The 17042-nt window shown below is 40.5% G+C and overlaps 1 protein-coding gene across 2 annotated transcripts in view; it reads left to right on the forward strand.

Annotated features, from left to right (window-relative positions):
• LOC140196558 (EMILIN-2-like) overlaps positions 1-17042 on the forward strand; it is a 90269-nt gene that overhangs the window by 61120 nt on the left and 12107 nt on the right. For both annotated transcript variants that reach the window (XM_072255989.1, XM_072255979.1), the window contains exon 5: positions 9676-9894. In XM_072255989.1, the coding sequence (XP_072112090.1) occupies positions 9676-9894 (219 nt within the window). The remainder of the gene's footprint in view (positions 1-9675; positions 9895-17042) is intronic.

The raw sequence follows: 17042 nt of genomic DNA on the forward strand, positions 1-17042 counted from the left end.
ATCCAACATAGCAACAAAAAAAGAAGTAACCAGAAACACAGAGTCCAATCCACAAACCACGTCGATTAAACTTTGCCTAAGCTCCAAGACTCTGGCACCATCCTCCAGCAGTATCAAGCGAGATTGAAAGAGACCAGCCATACGCAGGTTATCTTCCTCCAGGAGCAGAGAGAGAGCAAGAATCCGGTCACATGCAGACACCTTCCTGCAGCAGCAGCAAGCGAGAGTGAGAACTGTCAAACACAGGCAGGCAGCGCTGAACACCCGCTTACCTTCTGCTGTTGTCCTTGTTGATTTTTAACTTACTCAACACTTAGATCAGCAAGAAGTGGAGTTGATCATTGGCTCACACTCTCTCTCCAGGCTTCTTGGCCTCCAGACTGCAAGCTCTGCTCGAAATCCTACCAAACTCCGTCAGAGGCAGCAAAGCACCAAGTGGCTCAATCAGCCTGGAAACACACCATTAAAATGTAAATCACAACTTTCAATTGTAGCAGAATCCTATCTGAAAGAAGTAGTAGTAAAAGAAGTGGTTTTGTGAACTGTCTGAAGAGCATCGCCTTTGGCTGTGTTGTTCGCTGGCACCATCTTCTTGTTACTGTCACAACATTTAGGGTATGATAGGTGATTTTAACTTTCCACATATTGGCTGGGACTCCCATACTGTAAAATGGCTGGATGGGAAAGAGTTTGTCAAATGTGTTCTGAAAAGTTTCCTTAACCCAGTACATAGAAGTCCCAATGAAAGAGAGCGCGATACTTAGGGAATAATACAGGGCAGGTGTCAGAACTCTGTGTAGGGGAACACTTTGCATCCAGTGATCATAATGATATTAATTATGGAAAAAGACAGGTCTGGTCCTTGGGTTGAGATCCTCAATTGGGAAAAGGCCAATTGTGTTGGTATCGGGAAGGATCTGGTAAGTGTAGAATGGGTCAGGTTGTTTTCTGACAAAGGTGTACTGGCAGGTGGGAGGCCTGAAAGAGTGAAATTTTGAGAATAGAGTTTGTATGTTCCTGTCAGAATAAAAGTCAAGGATAGCAGGTTTAGGGAACCTTGGTTTTCAAGTGATATTGAGGCCCTGGTTGAGTAAAAGAAGGAGGTGCATAGCAGATGTAGGCAGGCAGGAACAATTAAGGTGTTTGAGGAGTATAATGAATGTGAAATAACATTTAAAAAGGAAATCAGGAGAACTAAAAGAAGACATGAGGTTGCACTAGCAGTTGAAGTGAAGGAGAATTCTAAGGGCTTCTAAAGATATATTAAGAGCAAAACGATAGCAAGGGACAAAACTGGTCCTCTGGAAGATCCGAGTTAGTATCTGCACGTGGAGCCGGAAGAGAGATTGGTGGGGGGGCGGGGGTCTTCAATGGATTCTTTGCATCTGTATTTGCTCAGGAGACCAACACTGAGTCTGTTCATGTGAGGCAAAGCAGCAGTGAGGTCATAGTCTCTGTACAGATTACATAGGAGAAAGTGTTTGCTCTCTTGAGGCAAATTAGGGTGGATAAATCTCGGGGCCTGACAATGTGTTTCCTTGGACCCTGTGGGAGGCTAGTGCAGAAACTGCAGGGGTCCTAGCAGAGAGGTATTTAAAACATCCTTAGTCAATTGTGATGTGCCGGAGAATCGGACGATAGCTAATGTGGTTCCATTGTTTAAGAAAGACTCCAAGAATAAAACAGGAAATTACAGGCTGTGAGATTGATATCAGTAGTGGGTAAATTGTTGAAAGGTATTCTAAGGACACAATATGTAAGTAGTTGGATGGACAGGAACTGATTAGGGATAATCATCATGGCCTTATGCATGTTAAGTCATGTTTAACCAATCTATAGAGTTGTTTGAGGAAGTTACAAGGAAAGTTGATGAAGGTAAGACATTAGATGTTGTCTACATGGCATTTGGCAAAGTCCCCCGTGGGAGGTTGGTCAACAAGGTTCAGTTGCTCAGTTGTGCCGTAGGGATTGGTGCTGGGTCAACTGTTCTTTATCATAATATCATTGTTCTGGATGATAATGTGATTGACACCAAGAATGGGGCTGTAGTGGACAGTGAGGAAGACTATCGAAGCTTGCAGTAGGATCTGGACCGGCTGGTGAAATAGGCTGAAAAATGGCAGATGGAACTTAATGCAGGCTAGTGTGAGGTGTTGCACTTTGGGAGGACCAACCAGGGTTGGACTACACTGAGCGTGGTAGGGCACTGAACAGTGCAGTAGAACTGAAGGATCTGGGAATACAGATCCATAATTCCTTGAAAGTGATGTCACAGGTAGATAGGGTAATAAAGAAAACTTTTGGCACATTGGCCTTCATAAACCAATATACTGAGTTTGGGAGTTGGGCTAAGATGTTGGTGAGGACTGATTTGGAGTATTGTGTGCAGTTTTGGGCACCTACTTACAGGAAAGGTGTAAATAAGGTTGAAAGAGTACAGGGAAAATTTACAAGGATGTTTCCGGTATTTGAGGATTTGTATTGTAGGGAAAGGTTTAATCGGTTCGGACTTTATTCCCTAAAACAGAGAAGATTGAGGGGAAGTTTGATAGAGGAATACAAAATTATGAGGGGTATAGATGGGGTCAATGCAAGCAGGCTTTTTCCACTGAGGTTGGGTGGGTCTACAACTAGAGGTCAAGGGTTAAATGTGAAAGGTGAAATGTTTAAGGGGAACATGAGAGAGAAATTCTTCACTCAGAGGTTGGTGGGAGTGTGGAACAAGCTGCCAGTGCAAGTGGTGGATGCAGGGTTGATTTCAATATTGAAGAGAAATTTGGATAGGTATATGGATGGGCGAGCTGTGGTCTGAGTGCGGGTTGATGGGACTAGGTAGATTAATGGTTCAGCACGGGCTAGAAGGGCCAATGGGCCTGTTTATGTGCTGTCATGTTCTATGACTGTTGCTGAGGTATGAAGTTAAGCTAAGTCAGAAAACTTTCAAAAGGGTTTGCAGTTGATAGGCAATAGATAATATTTGAAGAATATGTACATAACTTAAAATTAATTATTTCCATTTGGCACTAAAATTAGTCAAAAAGGATGACTTATTTACAGTTTCAAAGGAAGTTACTGTAGTATTAGATCCAAAGAGGAAACATTTTAAATTGCTGGAGAAATTAGCAGGCTGATTGATGATTGGGAGCACTATAGAATTGACTGAAGGATTTAGTTAGAGGGGCAGATAGAGTATAAGAGTAAATTTGCAGGAAATATAAAAAATGGCTAAAAAAGCTTTCAGAAGAAAAGATTATGAAGGAAGTTGTAGATTCTCCTAGTCAGGAACAGAAGCAATTATAATGGGAAACGAGGAAGTGGTAAACAATTAAATACAATGGATTTCAGTTAATTGGGACACACTGGGACCTTTGCAATTAAGCAGCTGCCCCAATTAGCAAAAGTTTCATGGAAATAGTTAAAAGGTATAAAATTTCACAAAATATTCCAGTGATATTACACTTGATTCTGAAATACACTTTAACTGAGTAACAAATTATGTATTTAAATGAAATATAGAACATTGCCAATAATACTGCACTGTTATAAAACTATATTAATTCCCAGTGGTTATCAATGGAAGAATTTATCCAATCTATGCTGCTGTGTTCCTTTGAATGTAAATGAACAAAATCAGTGCAGACTCCTGGTGCAGATTATGGACTACCTTCATACAATGCTATCAACAATTGCATCCTCCAAATCTTCATTTTCATCGTAACATTCAAAATGATTATCAATAGCTTCAAATCCTTCACAATTCCTAAGTTGTTGAAGTAGTGAAATCATTTCATTTTCATTCTCCCAGCTGTCTCTGACATCTCCAAGCCTGAATGCTCGAAAGCTACATTGAGCAAAACAATTCTAAATTTTCTTACCGCTTATTTCTTACCAGCTATCAGTAACAAATATCACTACTTTTTCAACACAAGCACACACAAATGACACTTTACAATCTCTTGTTGCTGTAAGCACAGTGTAACGCCCACACAATTGCATGTGACAGATGCTAGTTAAAAACTGTGCAGCTACAGTCTTTTGTCCCATTTAAAATAAACAACGAGAATCACGGCTAATTTCTCAATTAGTTTTTGTTCTTTATGAGTTGTTCCAAATAAGCAGCTGTCCCAATTAACTGAAATACACTCTACCTACTTTGTGAGTGTGTACACAAAGGTTCACAAAGGTTTGGGTGGGTTGCAAAGTAATCTGCAAAGAATGTCGGGGTGGTTGGGTGAGGCAAGGGTTTAATAAGAGGGGAGAACTGAAGGAAGTCAGTATTATTATTTAAGTAAATAGTCCTAGGCAAATTGATGGAGATGAAGGTCAACAAATTCACCAGGGCCTAATAATTTACGTTCCAGCAAATTAAAGGAAGTGATCCTGGAAATAATAGATGTACTGGTCTTCTTCCAAATTGGACAGTGGCAAATATAACTCTGTTATTTAAAAAAGGAGAGAAGGAACATTAGAAATTACACTGTGATATGCTTAACATCAGTAATGGAAGCATGCGAGACACTATTAAATGAGATGTCATAATAGAACCCTTGGAAAACTTTCAGAATTTTTCAATATTAGCTCAAGTTTATGAAAGAGAACGTGTGTTCAATATATATGATTTAGTTTTTTTTGGGGGGGAGGGGAAATCTGCCTGGTGAATTGATCAGGAAGAACCCATGGATGTGGTGTACCAGAATTTCAGAATATGTATTATATGGCCCCATAAAAAGATGTGTAAAAATAACACACATGGAGTTGGAGTAATATGGATTGAGAATTGGTTGACAGCAGGTGGAAAGTAGGAATAAACAGGTATTTTCCCAAGTGGCAGATGGTAACTGGTAAGTGCTATCATCCCCTCAGTGCTAATCAAGAAGCTCTAAAATGTGGGCCTCTGTACCTCCTTCTGCAACTGCATCCTTGGCTTTGTCACTAGGAGACCACAGTGAGTGCAGATTGAAGATAACATACTCTCTTTGCAACACTGGTACACCTCTATGCTTAGCCCACTGGTCTAGCCCTGACTGTGTGGCTAGGCCAGCTCAAATGGCAGCTAGAAATTTGTTGATGACACAGCTATTGCTCGCAGAATTTCAGATGGTGACAAGGAGGTGTACAGGAGTGAGATAGATCAGCTCGTTGAGTGGTGTTGTAACAACAGAAGCAACCTTGCACTCAATGTCAATAAGACCAAGGAATTGATAGTGGCCTTCAGGAAGGGGAAGTCAAGGGAAGGCATTCCAGTCCTCATTAAGGGATCAGCAGTGGAAAGAGTGGGCAGTTTCAAATGCTTGGGTGTCAACATCTCTGAAGATCTATCCCGGGCCCAGCATATTGATTCAATTACAAAGAATGCACAACAGCGGCTATACTTCATTAGGAGTTTGAGGAGGATTTGGAATGTCATCAAACACTCTTGCAAATTTCTACAGATGGAATGTGGAGAGCATTCTAACTGGTTGCATCACCATCTGGTATGGAGGGGCCACTGCACAGGGTTGAAAAAAGTTGCAGAAAGTTGTGAACTCAGCTAGCTCCATCATGGGCACTAACCTCCCCAGCAAAAGGCGGCATCAATCTCATTATGAACCCCATCATCCAGGATATGCCCTGTTCCCGTTTCTACCATTAAGAAGGAAGAACAGCTTCTTCTCCTCAGCCATCTGATTTTTGAACGCACAATGAATCCATGTATACTACCTCACTATGTGTTGCTCTCTTTTAGCACTACTGATTTAATTTGATTCTATATACAGTATATATTTATTTTAATTTATAGTCCTTTAGTCATAATGTATAGTCTATCGCACCATACTGCTGCCACAAAGCAACAAATTTCATGACATATGCCTATGATATTAAACCTGATTCTGACTTTGATTGTTGTCCTTTTTTCTGCCATCTTTCTACGTGTGTAAGTTGGTGCTGGCAAGCCGGTTTTTCCTACGTATCTAGAAAACTTGCAGTGGTTTAAGAGGTCATTGTACCTTTTCAAGGCAGCTAGTGATGGTCAATAAATGTCATTGTCAGCTACACCCGGATGCTGAGTTTAAAAAATATACACATGAATCTCACACACACACACACACACACACACACACACACACAATATCCTGTGCATTTTTATTCTAAATACTATATATCACATTGCATATATTTATGTCAAGCATTGAAAATGTACGTCAGGCTTTAGACATGCATATTTTATATCCTACTTCATTAAGTATTGCTCACCTAAACACTGTATGTATACCTCAGGTATTGAGTGCATACAGTATCTGATCACTTAATGCACATGTTCCAGTAATGATCTTACATCATGTTAAATATTAGTACATTATACTCCATATGAGCAAATTGACAATGTCTTTCCTGATTTTTAACAGCTGGGATGATACAGCCGGCAAACTACTAATTATTTTCATTCCATTGCCTCTGAATTAATTCCACCATGAAACTTGAAAGTGGGATATTGTTGAATTGTAGGCTTTCATCATCACTGGGGGCAATGTTTGGCTGACTGCTTTTGTAGTCATTCAGGATTTTCTCATTACAAGGGAAATCATCCAAAATCAATTGCTGAAGTAAAGACCACAAAGTTGTAATAATTACAAAAAGCTGTCCAATTTATTTATTTGCATAAATAATATAGTGCCTGGGATAAATTCCCAAGTCATGCTTGAGTTTTTTTGGTCTTCAAACTTAGCATGCCTGTATTTAAAATATAGACATCTTGAATATTCAAAACTTTCTCTGGCTAATAAGAGTATTGCATCCGAAGACGAAGACAGTGTGGAAATCTGTGCAACTTAGTGGTAAATCAGCAGTGTGGCTGCAGTTTCTGACTCCAGGAACATTGCACAGCCAGCTGGCTTCAAGATGTAACTGCAATATTAAGGATTGTTTACTGTAAGCTAATCCTATTCTTGGGGAAATAATATATTTAATAGTGCAATTGCAGTTACTGAAATAGGCTGGACCATGACCAACTTCATCCAGTAATTGTTTATTTGTTTCTCACAGTCTGCTCAGACATTATATAAATTCCCAGTTGTTATTTATTGATACCCGCCTCTGTTCAAATGTTTGAACTAAGTAATTTTCCCATGCTTGAAGTCTTGAGTACTGTACTATATGGTCGCTTGTAAAAACAAATATCATCTTCCCACCCCATTTTCTCAGAGTTGTGCCTCCCAGGTGGCTTGACATTGCAGCCTTCTTCACTAATCACATTACAGCTTGAATTATTGCAACTTCTTTAGCACGGCTTGTAATTTTTTATCTTGAGGTGGCTTCATGCCCCTTAGAGTTTAGTGTCTAAAACTTCCCTCCTAATTTGCTTTACCTTTTAACTCAGCTAGGACCTGTGGGAATGTTTACGCTTATCCACGAAGAGCAATGTTGTCTTTGACAGTGTGGTAGTATGAGTAACCTAACTGTCAGGGTAATAGTTAATTCTTTCAGTGACAACAGCAACAAATTTCATTGATTAGAATTGCTCGCACTTGCTGTTGTTTGATTCTGCTTCGTTATTTGTTATTTTCCTTGCAGTTTAACACTTAATTTTCTGCTTGTATTTCAAGAAGCTCGTAGGTGTATCTAATAGCTTAATGTGCCAGTAGTAGTTATACAAAGTATAATTCTGGAAAGCTCTGGAAATGTCTTTGTTCTGCATCATTTGAGTAAGTGCTTTCTCATTGATTAACTCTTAACTACAAATTTGAATGGAATTTTCCTATCTTTATACTGTAGTATAAAATAGCTGACCACAGAGTAATGTCATCCTAATTTTAATTACTTTTCTTAGCTTTTGCTCTCTCTTTCTTCAACTAGTAGATCTCTATCAATGCCTATTTCAATTTTTCTGTGTTCTGTCAATGTTTAGTAAAATGATCATGAGGCAACAAGTTCTATGCCCTTTTCCTGACTTGTAAAAGAACCTTGGATTAAAACCTCAGAATCCAACAAGACATAGATCGAATGGACAGCCAAATACATCTTTCCAGAGCAAAATATGAAGGGCATAATTATGAGGTAATTGGAAGAAAATACAGGAGGTATGCCAGAGGCAAGTTGTTTACTCAGAGACTGGAGGGTGCATGGAAAGCCCTTCCAGGATTGGTGGTGGGGGTAGATACATTAGGGACATTTAAGAAACTCTTAGGCATATGGATGATAGAAAAATGGAGGGCTATGTCATGGTTAAGGGTCGAAACACTCTGAAAAGGTTGGGAACCACCTGATGACATCTGCTCCTGGCTGAAGGCTACGGTTACCTTATAAGGTAACTGGAGATTGCACCCTAACAGGTGTATGTAACAAGTAGGAGGGAAGGATTAGATTGATCTTAAAGAAAATTAAAAGATTAGCACTTGTCAACAGGCTATTTGACTGCAAAGGCCATCAACCACCAAAACTGTAGATTATCTATCATTTTGGCATTGGTGAGAGTAACACACGCACACAATGGTGGAGGAACTCAGGAGGTCAGACAGCATCTGTGAAAATTATTAAAGATCTGATGTTTCAAGCCAAGACCCTTCATCTGAACTGGAAAGGAAGGGGGAAGAAGCCAGAATAAAAAAGTGGGGGTAGGGAAGGAGGACAAGCTTGAAGTCAGGTGGGTGGGAAAGGTAAAGGGTTGGATAAGAAGGAATCTAATAGGAGAGGAGAGTGGGCCTGAGGAGAAAGGGAAGGAAGAGGATCACCAGGGTGAGGTGATAGGTAGGTGAGGAGAAGAGTGAAGAAGCTAGAGTTGGGAATAGAAGAGGAGGAAAAGAAAAGGAGGGAAAAGGAATTACTGGACAGAGAAATTGATGTACATGTTGGAGGCTAGCTGGATGGAAAATTGCTCATCCACCCTGAGAGTGGCCCCATCGTGGTAGAAGAGGAGGTTATGGACCAACATGTCAGAACAGGAATGGGGATAGAAAATGAAAATGATAGGCCACTGGGAAATTCCACTTTTGGTGAATGGAGTGGAGATGCTCAACAAAGCAGTCCCCCAATTTACATCAAGTCTCACCAATGTAGATGAGGCTGTGTTGGGAGCACCAGATGCAATAGCCTGCCCTAACACCTGCAAGGACTGTTCGAGACCCTGAATGGAGGTGAGGGACTGACAAATAGACGAGTGAACCACAGAGGGAGTCATCCTTGTGAAAAGCACAGAGTAGGGGGGAAGTAAAGATGTGTGTGGTGGTAGGATCCTTTTTAAGATGGCGGATGTTGTGAAGAATGATGTGTTGGATGTGGAGGCTCATGGGGTGGTAGGTGAGGACAAGAGGAACCCTATCCCTCTTAAGATGATGGGTAGAAGGAGTGAGCACAGATGTCTGGGAAATGGAGAAGATGTGGATGAATAGGAGGAGCATTAATTGTGGAGGAAGTGAAATTCTGTTCTTTGAAGAAGGCGCACTTCTCTGATGCCGAAGAAAGGAAAGCCTCATCCTGGGAACAAATATGGTGGAGACGAAGAAACTGAGAAAAGGGAATAGTAATTATTACAGGAGCATGTTGGTGACTTAAGCTCACTTAATTCCTATGGTTCACTTTGGATTAATGTAGCCATTTTCTCAGTAGAGAAGCAAACAATTCACTACAAGCAATGATTGATCTTTTGACCATATTGAATGATCTGAAGTGACTATTGATTTTTTTTCTCTTTTAACAAAGTGGAAAGAGGTCAAGCAGGACCCCCGGGCACACCCGAGTCATCACAACTTCCATCCAAAACAGCTAAATTTCGACCCGCTACCGGAACAAGCCGTGGTGTTCTTAGGGAAGTAGGTTATGCGGGTCCACCGGGATCAGCAGATACATCAGATAACGATGACTCACACAGAAAGGAGCAACAAAGTACACCACCCCCTTATGGAGAAAATGGAGTGACCAGTAAGTAAACTCTTTATAACATTATTGACATTGCGTATTTACTATGGAACAGAAGGAATCCATTTCTAGTTACCAAGCTTTTTGTTTTTTTGTTCCACTAGTAACTTTCAAAGCACTCAGTGCTTTTTAATGTCTAACCCCATGGTCACCATTCAGTTAAATATTGCCATCCACAGAGTCTCAGAGCCAGATTTAACCTATTGAATTTTACTGAGTAATGCTACTGCATTTTGAGTGATCATTGGAAGGTCATAGGGTCATATAGTGTAATACAACATGAGGACAGGCCCCTTGGCCTGGCTCATCTATGCTGACCATGATGCCCATCATGCTCGTCCTACTTGCCTGCATTTGACCCATAATTCAAGTCTGTCCTTATTTCTTACCAGTTTTATTTTATCCAGCAGGTTGCTTTAGCTGAATCATGATTTAAACATAATAACTTTGTTGTCCTGTGAATTTAATTAATTTAAATATAAGTATTGTTCAGTTGCCGGCTGGTGGCTTAGTGGCATCAGCGCCGGTCTTCAGAGTGAATGCTCCCGAGTTTGAATCCAGCCGGCTCCCTTGCACACTTTCCATCTGTGCTGGGTTGAGTGTCGAGCTAGCAACTCGGCCTCATAAAAGAAAGAAAGCCTGCTAAAAAAAAAAGCCGTCATGACGGCGTCCCAATGACTCCACTCGGAGTTAAGGGCTTTCTCCTTCTTCTTCTTTATTGTTCAGTTATTGTCGGTTGGTGTTGTAGTGGCATACGCACCAGATTTCAAGGTGAGTGGAATGGGGTTCGAGTCCAGCTAGCCCCTTCCACGCTTCCCATCCATGCTGGGTTGAGCATTGAGCAAGCAACTCAGCTTCACACAAAAAAAAAAAGCAGACAAATGCGAAGGAAACAGCAAGGTTCCCAAGGCACGGAGAGGAACAACAACTACATTGTTCAATTTTAGCATTTGTAGTGTACATTGTGGAAGGTTTACCTACATTACATTAATAGGAAATGAAAAAAAAGATTTTTAAAGAAAGATATTATGCTTTTTTCAATCTTATTGAACTGTGATTGGACAGAAGACATTTTTTATCCATAACAATACTGTAAGATAGCTACCTTGGCTTTGAATAGGATTCAGGTCTGAACTCATGATCCATTCCAAAAAGGTAAAATCTAGGCTGATTTTCGATGCAGAATTGAGGGAAAGTTGCTTTGCTAAAGGTTAAAAACAAAAAGCTAGCTCCATTTGACATCCTGAATGGTGGTTACAGTGGGACGATAGTGCAGTGGTTAGCACAATACTTTACAGTACTAGTGATCCAGGTTCAATTCCTGCCATTGTCTGTTAGGAGGTTGTACGTTCTCTCCATGTGGGTTTCCCTCAGATGCTCCTGTTTCCTTCCGTAGTCCAAAGAAGTACCACTTGGTAGATTAATTGGTCATTGTAAATTGTCCTGTGATTAGGCCAAGATTAAATTGGGGGTTGCTAGGCACTGCGACTCGAAAGGCCGGAAGAGCCTATTCTGTGTTGTATCTCAATAAGTAAATAAATATTCCACAGATCTTTTGAGAAAGAATCTTTGTATGAGTGGCTGAATGTAGTTGGTAATTTACTTGTATGCTACAGTTTTTGTGAAACTTAGGTTTTAATTGGGCTGCCATGATTCCTGATAATGAGGTATTTCATTGAGAACTGCTTTGGTGCAGTTGGGGACTTGCCAATGACACTAATAAATACACCTCATTCTTCTCTTTCAAGTTCCTCCATCTTTTCGCCAAACTGTTCATTCACTGCAAGAGCTCCATCTGTTGGTGTTCTGTACATAAGTTCATAGCTTTAGTAACTACATAAAAGTATGTTGATACAGTTTTAAGTCTATATCAGGAAGCTAGCACTACACTTGTTTAAAAAGAAAAAAATTACTAATGTGAATGAAATTAATCAAAACCAATTTTGTAGGCCACCTTTTATTGAACAATGCATGGTGGTAGCAATGAACCTGTATTTGTCAATATCTAAAGTAGCGAAATACTTTGCTAATGTAATAGAATTAAACAATAGTTTGTGGGGAAGAAGGAAAGTCTAAGTTCAATATTTCAAATTATGAGGGAGCAATTCACCACAAAAGACTAAACTAAGCTAATACCACAAACCATCAGTGGGAAGTATTCAAAAGTACTGAACAACCATTCCTGTAGAGCTACTGTATATCATTGTACTTAAAGATTATGGGTCACAAGAAAAGGATATAATTATATCAAAGTAAATAAATACACAAATGCAAAGGACAATAGAGATCTCATGAAATGAGAGACGTATAAAGTGGTAAGGAGATGAAAATGGAATGCAAGAAGAATAATGTAAGGTATGTCAAGAACAAAGAGAGAGGAAATGTGACAAACATTCACACTTTTAATTTGAATTCACAGGCATTCTAAGCATCTATTTTGTATTGCTCTCCACGAGTGAGATGCGAGGAAAATCAAAAATAAATCAAAAGAAGATACTAACTTGAGTAAATAATAGAAAATATAGATAGAGGTACTAAGAATAAAGATGGTTGGTTTTTAGTTGAGTGCATTAAGAGAAATACGTGGTGAAATTATTTGTATTTGGGCACGATCTTTAGAAACGTGTGGCTCGGAGCTGTTCCCTTGGATTTGAAACCTGTCGGTGTCATTCTATTATACAAGAAATGTGAAGTAAATTGCTTTAGGCTGATTTGTCAGAAATCAGTTGTGGGAAATTCACTAGAATCTGTCATTAGGGACAAAATGACTGAGCAGTAGAGAAATGTGAGCTGATTAAGAGCCGGAATGAATTCATAACATTTCAGCTGTGCCCAATTTTTTTTGAAATGCTTATGAATGTAGTAGAAAATGGAGGTCATGGATTTCTGGTAGGCATTCATTGAAAGGTCTAAATCGATACATGACCAAAATGTGAACACATGATACCAGAGGCATTTATTGATAGTGGCGGAATCCACTTTTGTTTATTGTTATCGTATGCTAAAGAGTATAAATATAATAAAAAGTTAGCTTTTGGCAACAGCTGCAGTACGGTGAATTGCAAGACTAGAACAAACATAAGTTAGCATAAATCATACATACAAGTATACAAAATAAACATAACATTAGCACAGGATTGGGTAAAAGAAGAAAAAAATTAGTTACAAGGTGGAGGTATGGAAGCTTATTCAACTTTGTAATGCTTATACACCGTCACAGAAGAAAGGAGGTCAAACTAGACTGACTAATCTGGTTTGTCAGCTCCAACCTGGCTCCGAAACAAACTATGACAGTACCAAAAACGTTGCTGCAGAAACATCGAGGACCTTGGAAGAGGAGCTGCTCACCGATCACCTGGCACCTCCCAGTAAACACGGGGACTGCAGAATATCCACTGAAATACGTTGATGCCCACTAAAGTTAGCAAATAAAGAATCTCTACCAGAAAGTGCTGAAATCAGTTCAAAAAGAATATCTAGGGGTTATGGGAGCTGGTTCAATCATCAGTATTATTCTTGGTCTAGTAATGGCTTCATATTTCAAGGGGAGAATTACAGCCACCTGAAGACAGTGGTGTGTAAAATAAAACTTCCTGACCTAAAGAATGAAAGGGGAGTGAAGGAATGCAGGGTTCCAACCAGCACATGCTGCATCTAAGTTTACAGGTCACAGATGAAGCAGCTCACTATCCATAGGATTGGAGTGAAGCAAGTCATCCTGAAGCCTAGGGGATTGGCTTAAAAGTTATCATTTCACAGTGTTTGTATGTGACTTAGATGAAGCACCAGGAAGCTAGATATCCAATGGTACCAAGTTATTGGCACAGGAAGACTGGACTGAGGCATATCACAGTGATTTTGATAGGTCAGATGAGTTAGCAGTACCTGGTGGGTGGAGCTCAATGTGGAACTGTTCTGTTTGGGTCCAAAAGGCAGAAAGCAGAGACCATTTTCTAAATGGGGTAGAGTTGTGAACTGGGGTTGAGAGAAATTAGGGGTCCAAATACAGAAATGACTAAATCCTTTTTTAAAAAAAAAGTCCAAAACAAAAGCAAGTGTTCCATCAGCTCTTTCATGGAACAGAGTGGAAGTTATACCTGTAGAGTGCTCTGGCTGAAAACCATTATATTCCTTTCTGGAGGCAATACTTCGGGAAATTCGTTCAATTTTAATGGTCATTCAACCATACAGGAACACAGCCGAGCAAAACAGTGTTACTCTGGAGCCAAGGTGCAAAATGCAGTACCAACAGTCATACACAGCACAAGGCACATATATCACATATAAGATATTAATAAAATACAGTAGCACAAAAAAAATATAGCCCAGGACCCTGAGTCCATGAATGTTGCAGCAGGCAGCAGTCGAACACTTAGATGCTACACCACACTGCACCCAGCACTCCGGTGGAGCGCATCGATTTCTCGTCTCTCGTTTCTCCTAAACAGCTGTAAACAGACAACAGCATGCCCCGACACCTTGTCCCTGCTATGACCATGGCTACACAGCTCCCTTGCCTTTTGCCAATAACTCAGTGAATTGGACTTGAGCATTCCACATTAACAAGGTCCAACAAGAAATGAGATTAAGATAATTACTCGCTTTTAGACTGCACACCACCTTCGTGCATCGACGCAGGCAGCAGCACGAGCCACAACAAGTCCAGCTCCTTCACTTCCTCTGCTAACAAGCAACTCACTGATGGAGTAGACATGCAAAACTTTGAGTTCTTAATATCCAGCAGGGTCTTCTGATCATAAAAATACATTTTCAAAAGACAATTACACCTTTGATCAACCCCATGGAAGCTGCCACAACCAATTGCACTGCATTCTTACCAGAAATAACATCAGCAGAGTTATGAAAAGGTTAAATTATGAGACTAGATTGCAGAGACTTTTTATATTTTCTTGATTATAGAAGATTATGGGGTGATCTATTTGAGATAATTGGAGGATATACCGAGAGAGATAATTTCCTCTTGTGGTTGATTCCAAACCAGGGCACTATCTTAAAATTATATTGGAGTCATGTAGTGAAAATCACAGAAAGCACTTCAGAGAAAAGGTAGTAAAACGAAGAAAGAAACACTCCCAAATCAGTATCTCACCAGTTAAGCAATATTCCACCATTGTCTTTTTTCTACCAAAGTTGATGACCTCACTTATTTCTATAATATATTGAAAATCTAGTCAAGAAGAAAAGAGAAACTTACGAAAGGTTCAAAAAACTAAGTAATGATAGAGATCTAGAAGATTATAAGGCTAGCAGGAAGGTGCTTAAGAATGAAATTAGGAGAGCCAGAAGAGGCTATGAGAAGGCCTTGGATAGCAGGATTAAGGAAAACCCCATGGCATTCTACAAGTATGTGAAAAGCAAGAGGATAAGAAGTGAGAGAATAGGATCAATCAAGTGTGAGAGTGGAAAAGTGTGTATGGAACTGGAGAAGATAGCAGAGGTACTTAATGAATACTTTGCTTCAGTATTCACTACGGAAAAGGATTTTGGTGATTGTAGGGATGACTTACAGAAGACTGAAAAGCTTGAGCATGTAGATATTAAGAAAGGGGATGTGCTGGAGCTTTTGGAAAGCATGAAGTTGCATATGTCACCAGGACTGGATGAGATGTACCCCAGGCTACTGTAGAAGGTGTGGGAGGAGATTGCTAAGCCTCTGGCGATGATCTTTGCATCATCAATGGGGATGGGAGGGGTTCCAGAGGTTTGGGGGGGGGTTTGCAGATGTTGTTCCCTTATTCAAGAAAGGGAGTAGAGATAACCCAGGAAATTATAGACCAGTGAGTCTTACTTCAGTGGTTGGTAAGTTGATGGAAAAGATCCTGAGGGGCAGGATCTATGACCATTTGGAGAGGGATAATATGATTAGGAATAGTCAGCATGGCTTGCCAAAGGCAGGTCGTGCCTTACGAACCTGATTGAATTTTTTGAGGATGTAACTAAACACATTGATGAAGGTAGAGCAGTAGATGTAGTGTATATGGATTTTAGCAAGGCATTTGATAAGGTACTCCATGCAAGGATTATTGAGAAAGTAAGGAGACATGGGATCCAAGGGGACATTGCTTTGTGGATCCAGAATTGACTTGCCCACAGAAGGCAAAGAGTGGTTGTAGACGGGTCATATTCTGCATGGAGTTCGGTGACCAGTGGTGTGCCTCAGGGATCTGTTCTGGGACCCCCTACTCTTCATGATTTTTATAAATGTCCTGGATGAAGAAGTGGAGGGATGGGTTAGTAAATTTTCTGATGACACAAAGGTTGGGGGTATTGTGGATAGTGTGGAGGGCTGTCAGAGGTTATAGCGGGACATTGATAGGATGCAAAACTGGGCAGCGAAGTGGCAGATGGAATTCAACCCAGATAGGTGTGAGGTGGTTCATTTTGGTAGGTCAAATATGATGGCAGGATATAGTATTAATGGTAAGACTCTTGGTAGTGTGGAGGATCAGAGGGATCTTGGGGTCCGAGTCCATACGACACTCAAAGCTGCTCTGTAAGTTGATTGTGTGGTTAAGAAGGCACCATACGGTGCATTGGCCTTCAACAACCGTGGGATTGAGTTTAAGGGCAGTGAGGTAATGTTATCCTGGTCAGATCCCAATTGGAGCACTGTGCTCAGTTCTGGTCACCTCACTACAGGAAGGATGTGGATACCATAGAAAGGGTGCAGAGGAGATTTACAAGGATGTTGCCTGGATTGGGGAGCATGCCTTATGAGAATAGGTTGAGTGAATTCAGCCTTTTCTCCTTGGAGCGACGGAGGATGAGAGATGACCTGATAGAGGTGTATAAGATGATGAGAGGCATTGATCGTGTGGATAGTCAGACTCGTTTTCCCAGGGCTGAAATGGCTAACACGAGAGGGCACAGTTTTATGGTGCTTGGAAGAAGGTAGAGAGGAGACGTCAGGGGTAAGTTTTTTACGCAGAGAGTAGTGAGTGCATGGAATGGGCTGCCATTGACAGTGGTGGAGGCGGATATGATAAGGACTTTTAAGAGACTCCTGGATGGGTACATGGAGCTTAGAAAAATAGAGGGCTATGGGTAACCCTAGGTAAGTTCTAAAGTAAGTACATGTTCAGCACAGCATTGTGAGCTGAAGGGCCTGTATTGTGCTGAGGGTTTTCAAT

Source organism: Mobula birostris, chromosome 1 (assembly GCF_030028105.1).
Source record: "Mobula birostris isolate sMobBir1 chromosome 1, sMobBir1.hap1, whole genome shotgun sequence".
NCBI lineage: Eukaryota > Metazoa > Chordata > Chondrichthyes > Myliobatiformes > Myliobatidae > Mobula > Mobula birostris.